The 9,618-nt window shown below is 35.4% G+C and overlaps 1 protein-coding gene across 2 annotated transcripts in view; it reads right to left on the bottom strand.

Moving 5' to 3' along the window:
* Positions 1-772: 772 nt before the first annotated feature.
* Positions 773-9,618, bottom strand: part of ADGRB3 (adhesion G protein-coupled receptor B3) — a 673,565-nt gene continuing 664,719 nt past the window's right edge. Inside the window, exons 31-32 of one of the 2 annotated variants that reach the window (XM_045543808.1) lie at positions 7,301-7,405; positions 773-1,583 (exon numbers count right to left, since the gene is read on the bottom strand). In XM_045543808.1, coding sequence (XP_045399764.1) covers positions 1,395-1,583; positions 7,301-7,405 — 294 coding nt within the window. In that variant the 3' untranslated portion in view covers positions 773-1,394. The remainder of the gene's footprint in view (positions 1,584-7,300; positions 7,406-9,618) is intronic. The other variant, XM_045543807.1, reaches the window with a different exon arrangement.

Here is a 9,618-nt window from a genome sequence, read left to right as displayed (position 1 = left end):
ATGAACAGCTAAGAACTTTTGAGGACCCCCCTGTCTCCACTATGCCCCTCTGTTACTGGCCTCAGACTGAAAAACACAATTTCAGATCATTGAGAGGACCAAGAAATCGGTGAAATCCTTCCCAGGGCATTTCCTTTAATGTGTATCTGAGGGAGCAAAAGACATCACCGCTGTGGCTTTAACATGGGAGGGCACATGGGCCATTCGTGCAGTCGGCCCACCTCAGGCCTCCCACTTTCAAACCAGAGACAAATCTTTCTAACAAATACAGCTACTCCCCTTTTCCTTCTGCTAGAGAATATATAGATAAAAAAATCTTTTAAATCCTGAATAAGTTCATTTTTTGTATGCTATGTAGAACTGTAATATGAGTAGCTTCTTTTGTAAAACATGCAGCGAACTTCATTTACTTAAAATTAACATTTCCCCTGTATTATTTTCTGTATGGTAACTTACTGTTTTCTACTAGTTGTGTCTTTTTGCCACAAGATAGAAAAAAACATAATTTTTATGTAAGAGTATGATGGCGGCAGAATTTTGACAAGCCCCATTTACATGGTACATTGTTTCAAAGGGTGTTTGAGTAGAAAATACAGAAGCACTATACAAACCTATTATTACATTTGAGAAATCATTAGCCTCAAAGGAGTAATAACGGTATGCTATTAAAACCGTGAATACATTTTCAGTATCTGTATTGAAAAAAAAAACTTTATAAATATGTAAATTCCTGTTCAACAAATCCAAAATAAAATGCACTAAAAAACTGATATGTAGACAAAAGTTTATTTACACCATACAACATTTTAAATATTTTATACACAGCTGCAGCAGAGAAAGCTACTCAGAGCTTTCTAGAGAAAACTGCAATAATAAAGATGTGAAATATATTATTCATATAAAAGTGAGATTATTACTTTATTGCATTTAAAGCAATGAAGAATGTAGCTCAACAAACATTCATTTAATGACAAAAACTTTGCTTTTATATTATAAAGTAAAAAGTGTAGTAATGGCCAAACAGACTGTTATAAACTTTAAAAACTGCATAAATATATACATTGTGCTTCATGGTGAAGTTTTTTGAAAACTAAACCATATGAAGCAGTTAACAACATGAATCGTTGCTTGAGGTTTATCTATAAAGATTACCTTACAAATCCATTCCACGGGTACTTACAACACAGGATGGTCAGAACTGTACACCTGGTCGTCTCTCCACTAGCCTGACTAGTGAGAAGTTACCATATGAAAACACCACTGACGTTTGGCACATGAAGGTCCTGACAAGATAGTCACGCTGTCCAGATAGAAATGCCACGCTTCCCAAGTCTTAAGTGTCAGTGCAATAAATTGTTTTTTTTTTTCCTCCACCTCAGTCCATTTTGATTTTGTTAAACTTCTGTTTGAAAGTCACCCTCCTGCACATCCAGAGGCAAATTCAGACACTTCTCCCACTCTGCCGGCCTCAGTTCCAAAGCATCCTTTGCCTCTGTATCTAAGACATTGATTGTGGTGTAATGTTGGTAGTCACTGGGGTTTTTGAAAGTGTCCCATGGATTCTTGTTTGGTGCTGGATTTTCCTGTTGAGAAGAGAGGGAAAGAGAGTCATTTACTTGATATTTGAATTTTCCAGGAAGAAAGCATATTTGTAACCTTAATCCAGTTTATATACTTCAGAGATGATTTGTAATGATGTCCAGCTGCAGGAAATAGTTCTGATTGTAGTTTTCTTTCATTGACCAAACTGATGAATACGTTCTCTAAGTTATCCTACAATTTTCTAGGAATCAAAGGAAGTCAATAGTATTATGGAAGGCAAAGTAGATGACATTTTGTTTTGAGCATCTTGTGAAATGTCAGTATGGCTATATGTTCAGGTAGGAAAAAGCATTAAGTCACCTCTAAGATTAATCATAGAAAGTATAAATGTTGTGATAATTTTTGGTAAGGTAAACAAATTGGAGGATATTTAATGGGGCATATTATTTAATAATAGAAACAGTTCTAAACTAACAGTATTTCATAAAAAATTTAGGTCAGTAACTTTGCTTAGTTTTTCTCAAGAAATTATCCTTTATAGAATATTTAAATGATACTATGGTCCCTGGTTTAGGATCTTTTTTTTTTTTGCTGTACAGTACCAAGATTCACAAAAATTAATCATTATTCATGAGAGAAAATTAGTAACTGTTTCTCTGAATAATTTTTTAACTTTTAATTTTATCCCAACAAAACCTATTAAGCTGTATGAGGTTTTCCTCTTCAAAATCATTGCCTTTTAGCTCTTGATTTCTTTTATTCAAGATTATTAAAGTGGTTTTAAAAGCCCAACATTCTAATTTTATTTTCATTTTTCACTATAGACTTGTTTAGTGAGAATACTGTAGTTGTTGAATGTGTCCTTCCCCCTTCCAAAATCTGGCCTATAACCGATTCTCTAGTGGAACATAAAATAGGTACTTGGATCATTATCTGGGTCCACTCTATATTAAACATCATCTTGAGCCATGGGTAAGAAACAGAGACAATCTATAGATAGACTCATAACTAAGCCAGGTGCGATGGCATGCACACATGGTCCCAGCTACTCAGGAGACTGAGGCAGGAAGATCACTTGAGCCCAGGAGTTAGAGACTAGCCTGGGCAACATAGTAAGATCCTGGCACAAAAACCAAACAAACAAACAAAAAAACAAAACAAAACAAAACTTATCGTAACTAAACATTAAATTACTAAAAATCCTCAATGCACTAAATGTTTTCAGCAATAATTAGCTTTACTCATGAGGAGATACAAGAAAAAAAAATAGCCAATAGCAAAGATTTAATAAAAAGTTAACTTCAGGGGATTAATTCTGCTTTAGTCTAATATCCTAAAGTATCATGAACTTATAGCTCTCTGTCCCCTGTCTTTCCTTTCTTCCTTCTTTCCCTCTCTGCCTTTCTTCAACCAATACTTATTTATTAGCTACTCTATGCTGGACATTATGTTAGGCACCAGGGAGAATAAGGTGATAAATCAAATATGGAAACGCAGCGTGGTTCACTAGGTAACTCGAGATTTAAAACCTGATACATGCAGCTCCAAATTCTAGTTTCTCCACTTCATATGAAAATCACCTTGAGCAATTTACTCACTTTTTCTGAACTTCAACTTGAATATTCGCAAAACAGAGATATACTTTGCATTGTGGGCCAAAGGAGTTGGCAGAACGTATGAGTCAATACCTACCTTGTGGGGGTTACAAAAATTAAAAAAAGCAGGGGAGCTTAGAAAAATACATGGAGAATTTTATAAGTGCTCACTATATAGTAACCATACTTATTATGGAAGGTGTTTATAGTTAAACGGAGGTATAAAAGATATTTCTATCTATGATCCAGGAAAAGTGCTATGAGAATTTAGAGGAGGGTAGAGACAATGGCTTTCTTTTACAGGAAGCATGTAAAACTTCTGACAACAGTGACACTGGGGCTGGCATAGAAGGATAGGCTTGGCCATGAAGACACGTTTTTGGAGGTTTGGTGGCTGAACAGGAACACTAGGAAGTGAAAATCCAGAGAGCATAGAGATGGGAATACCATGAGAACAATGATGCATTTATTTTAGTTTGGATAAAAAAGAAGAGCAGAAACAACATGCAGCAGGTGAAGTGGAAGCCAGATCATAAGGGGTTTTGAATGCCAGGCTACTCAATATGGAATTTATTTTGTAGGCCACAGGGAATCCTTGCACATTTAGGGGAACTACAGTAACCTGAATCATCAATCATCAACTGAAAGGTTCACTGGTATGAATTCTGCTGAATCAGGTCCATTGAGTGCATTTATCTACCTTAGACAAGGGCTGTGTCTAAAGGAGCTGTCTGGGAATTTTCAGTTTGACAGAAAGTCCATTTAGTTCAACCCTGAAATAATTCAAAGTATGTAAAGTGTTAGTTTATTTGCTTGGAAAATAGGGGCTCTGTTATGTTTGGAACAGGTGTGATTTCCCTTCTATATTTCAAAGATCAAGCACCATGGATATAGGAACTAAAGTGGCTAATCTTAAACTGTCAGAATACCTATGTTCTAATTCCAAAGAGTATTATTGTCAGTACATGACCTATCGGATTTCTGAGAGGTTCTATGAGAGGGCAAAACATTAATTCACAAAGTTGGCTTTCTTGTTCATCTCCTTTGGTATCCCAAGGCACTCGCAGATGAGCTGTGATTCTCACCATTGTTCACAAATGCCTGGATACCCTTTAGGTCAGAAATCCCTGCTTCTTTAGTGGTGAGGAACTACTGCACCCAGCAGTCAGAGTGGGAACAAGATATACAGGGAGTGGGGAGGGGGCTGGCAGTCAATGCATGGTGCCCACAGGCTACTCATCTTCCTGTGTGTGGGGCATGCTGAGAGGGGAGCTTGCAGACTCTCCTATGGAAAAGTGTAACATTTTCAATGGTCTAAGTGAATGATGAACTGTGGAACAGCCCAAAGGGATCATTCAATTTGTCAGTGAGAGGTGCAGGTGCCAGGAGAGCCTTCAATGGAGGCCCTGAATTTGTGATAAAAAATTCAGTCAGAGTTAGTATAAGTTCCTAGATTTATGCAGCTGTTTTTTGTTTGTTTGTTTAATTTTTGAGCTTCAGTACAGAATGGAAGAGATGCACTTAAACCAAAGCATGTTGTTAAAGGCCCAATAATTATAAATTTAATATAAGCAAATAGGCACAAAGCTTCCAAAAATGCTAATTTGATCTTAAGCTACATGAGTAGAATTAGAATGTTAGATGAATATGAGAATTCAGAGCCATCCAAGACATGGCAGGGCTGTCTGAGCACTTTCCATGGTTCTTGGGTCCAGGAGCATGCTGGCTGTCCATTGTGGATAAGTCCCTCCTTCCTTCCATCCATCTTTCGTTTTCTCTCTTATGCCTTCCCTTTCTTCATCCTTCCCTCCCTCTCTTTCTTCTTGCCTTCCAACCTATCAATATTCGGGGACAAAGCAAAAGAGAGTATGTCTATTCTAAAAGAGCAAGAATTTGGAGAAGCTACTTGGGGGAAAGTGATCTTGACTGTGAATGGTTTGTGAGACACATTCCAAGTAAAATCGTTTCCTTTCTTGATATCATTAAACAGTGCTTTTTCTTTTTTAGTGTGATTGAATGTTTTTCTTCCTGGAAGCAGGGAAATGAACTAAGTGGTCTTTTGGTTTCCCTTTGATTTCCCAAATTCTATTTTTCTACATAATTACCATCATTTGCAGTGCTAGGCAGGTGCTATGAGTTAGCAGCCCAGAAAAAAAAAAAAAGAAAGAAAGAAAAAACCCTTTATTTGAGATTAAAAAAAGTCTTTCTCCACCCAATTATGCAATTTTTCATTAGCAATGTGCCACTACAAATTATGTGACTGAATTGAGGATAATGAACTCACTCACATGTTCATTATTAATCAAAACTGAATAAGGAAATTTTTTTTTCTGTTCTCAGATATTTAGGATGATAGTCAAGCAACAATGACAACTCTATCCTCCCCACTCCTAACCTTCCAAATGGTAAATATTTATAAATCTCTTCTAGAAAAGGCATGCTGCTGCAGAGATGTGGTGTAATTAGTAGTCTATTTTGGTTGTCAGGAAACTGAGATACAGATATTTGTGCCATTAATGATTTAATACCCAGACCATACAAGGGGAAATTACAATCATATTATAGCAGTCAGCCAGCTGTATCTGTTGCATAAGACTTTTAGATTTGTAAATAAAACCCTGTCCTTTTTTTTAAACAAATGAGGTTTCTTCCATTTATTTCAATGTTAGCTTTCAATATTCCAAAATGAGTAGCTAATGTGTTTAGCTCTAATCTCAATGGTGTAATTCTCATTTGCTAGCTAGCTAAAAATTGATGGCTTAATATTAGGAGGAGCAGATGAGAAAGCACAACTCATTATGTGGGAAGTGTCTTCCATATGCCTAGCACTGTGTTGGTGATAACCAATAATACATGATTCCTTCTTTAAGGAGGAAAATAAATTGATACACACATGAAATACTTATAGACCAAGTAAGAGTTAAAGTGTATAGCATTTCTTAAAGCACCAAACATAGATTAAACTATCATAGCCACGCAATAAGTCAACAGCAGCCATTTATTGATAACTTACTATGACCAGCATTGTACTAGTACTGAGAAAAATAAAAGAAAAACACATAGGATACATAAATTCTTGCTCTTCAGCTCTTTAGAAGCTAACATTACTAATCAGGAAGCTAAGACTAAGATTCATAAACTATATATGGAAGAATCACCAGATGTAGAAGGTGATCAAACAACATGTACTTTAGAGCAATATATATATATAATGATGTCTGGAAGAGAAGGAGGACCATCCAAGTGCTGCAAAGAAAGCACGCCAAATTTGAAGTGAAGGAGAAGTGGTGTCAAATGGCAGTCCTAGCCTTACCTCTTATAATATAACTGAGCCTCAGTTTCTTAGACTATAAAGTGCCCCACTTGCCTTTGAAACTGTTGTGAGAATTGAAGTATATTAATTACTGTTTTCTACATTCTATTTAGGAGGAAGAAATTGAGGTTTATAGAAATCTGAGTTGGGTGACTTGCTCAAGATCAGCTAGTTCTTGGTTGAGCTTTTGACTAGTATACTGATTTCTAGAGTCCTGGTTCAGTGCTCTTTCAATTAATTATGTAGCCTTCTATGAAGCTGTGACTATACCATGCATACAGAAATTATACAATGTTATTTTATTTGATGAAGCCCTATACCAAGATTGCAATAGTGTGAATGAAGAAGAGAACAATTACAATCAATAACCAAAGTCCCCAGTGTTGATATATGTATCAAAATTCTTACCACAAAATAAGTGAGTCTCCTGGCTTCAGATAACAACTTCATATATATATTAGATAATTACATTTTATGCCCTTAAAATGTCAGGCAATCAAATGAAAATGAAAAAAAAAATTTACCCAACTATTTGGATATTTGTATAAATTGAATTTTAACTCTGATGATAAAATGGCCAGAGGAAGCCAACACATTTTTTTTATATTAAATAATTCTAATTAAAGTGTATAAATCAGGATATTTGAAATATGAATAAAATGATTAAAGATTCTGTCATTCCTAATTTGTCTTTTAGTAGCCTTCTCAAAATACATTTTGGGGGCTTATTATTTTTTCTATATATGCCAGATTTGTGCACCCAAGATGATTAGAAGCTTCTGAAGCACAGGGAGAATACCTGGCACCATGCATCTCCTAGCCAGGCACTGATGAAGCAAAGCATACTCACCATACTGCTTGTATTTGGTATATCCCGAAATCTGTCCAGAGTTTGAAATTTCTGATTTAGTTCTTGAAACAGTTCCATATGCCTCTTCCTTGTATGCATGACCTTCTGCAAAAAAGAACAAGATGGCCCTCATTCCTAATTTGATTTGTGTTTTTATAAATAGAGATTTGATATTTTTGCTTTAATAATAAGAAAAATCAAGTTTGGCAGGAACCAGGAGATCCCAAAAGATGCCAAAAATATAAATGAGTTGCACCAAATTTTTGTCTCACATTCAGCACTTCTTACACATGAAGAATTGGCCTTTTCTTCCAATTACAAGATTACCAAAAAAAAAAAAATAGGTTTTTTTTTTATGGGTGCATTAAAAATGCAGTAGTCATTCCTGTCTGTGTAAGATTTTCATCATTCAGAAGTTAAAGCTGTTTTACAAAAATTGTTGCAATATTTTTAAAATGTTTAAAAATTTGGACTTGTAAAGCATGTGAGTCACTGATGTCTGTCGTGGGAAATATTACTTTTTTATGTTTTATTTCTATAAACACTAAAATCCTAGCTGGCTGTACTAAAGGGGGAGCAAAATCCCAGGCCCTGCCATTAAGGCTGACTCAAAGCACTAAAGTGTCTGAGATATATGTAGGGTCTAAAACCTTGCACTTTCCATGTGAATAATGATTGAGCTTTGCAGAAGAAAAATCTGACCCATAGGTTTCATATATTTGTTTACAAGACGGCACAGAATCTTAACAATTAGAGTTCCAGAGCATAAATTATGTGGCTAATATGCTTTTAAAATAACAGATACAATGATATTACTATTCTTCACCCCTGGTTACACCCTTTTCTCCCAACTTCATCATAACTCAACAAATGGAATCATAAATAAAAATGACCTTGGGGTAGGTATCATGGGCTGAATATTTTTTGATTACAAAGCACTTAAAAGCACTGAAAACGAAGAGTTAGATAATAATTCCCTTGTATTCACAAGTCTTGTTTTAGAGGAAAATATGTTTACTCAGTTTTGATTTTTAAACGTTAAAAATCAGTGTTTTGGTGATTCTTCAAGATTATGTCTTCCTGTTTGTGTAAGATTTTACAGTATATTTTAAGTATATGCTTCATAACTCACCATTTGCTTATGTGGTTTGTGTAGGTATAAAATACTCATGCCTAAGTCATGATTTGAACATTCAGTCCATTGTTTTAAATACCAAATATTTTCAAAATTAAGGATTTGTTTTGAAAAAGAAATATATCTTTGGGGGAAGATCTGCAATGCCTAATTTTCTTCTAAAAAGACACTTGTGGAGAAGCACTTTACCTCCCTGAGGAAAAAGCAAGGGGCAAAAGAGAAATGCATTTTCAATCTTTAACTTGTTAAAAAAGCCTATTTCTTTCTATGCAAACTTTAATTTTCTATATTTAATGATTATGTATCTAGACAATGCCTGGCTTAGCTAATTTCTTCTATTTTCACTAGCCAATTTTTGCGTGAGCAAATTCTGTCATTTTAAGTCTTTCAATAACCAGTTTCCATCTTTGCTCCTCTTAGCTCTGGTAGTTGGCTATTAAAGAATCAGGTGGTTGAGGACAAGAACATGGCAACATTACTCATGATAGGGACATGAAACACAGCAAGCAATTATAGAGCGATTAACTTCCCATCAGTTTTGGGGAAAGTACACAAAACAGATTTGCAGGATTTACAGAGAAACACCAGGCAAACATAATTTGGCTCCTGATGGCTGGTGGAGGTTTATGAGAGGGAGGATTTGCATAAGCAACTCAATGGAGGGATTTTGAGGACAACGTAGTTGGCAAACATAAGATAGTACATTCTGTCCTTGGGGAGACAAACAGTTTCATGCACTACCAGGTCCTAATATACTGATTAAAATATGAGTTTGTGGAGGAAGGGGAGGAAAAAAAAGAAAAAAACAATATGGGTTTGTGTCACAAAGAATACTTTTTGAAAAACATTTATTGTAGTTAAGAAGATTGGCTCTGCCTCTAATTTACAAAGTGTGTTTTTCACAGTGAGGAATCTTACTAAATAGTTATTTTTTCTGTGGTGCAGTAGGATTGATGTCACACTACTGACATTTCTCTAGGGAATGCATTCCATAATTTAATACATGTTTATGAGCATCACATATGGTGCTAGGTGATGGGGTAAAAATAGGGCACAAAATCTTGATTGAGTTCCTGCCCTCTTGTAGCTTGAAGTCTAATGGAGGACATAGGCATTAATCACATCATAATTCAAATAAATGTAAAAGTATAACTGTGATAAAGAAAACAAGTGTCGCTGCCAT

This window comes from Lemur catta, chromosome 2, assembly GCF_020740605.2.
Source record: "Lemur catta isolate mLemCat1 chromosome 2, mLemCat1.pri, whole genome shotgun sequence".
Lineage (NCBI taxonomy): Eukaryota > Metazoa > Chordata > Mammalia > Primates > Lemuridae > Lemur > Lemur catta.
This window is presented reverse-complemented; position numbering and strand designations above follow the sequence as displayed.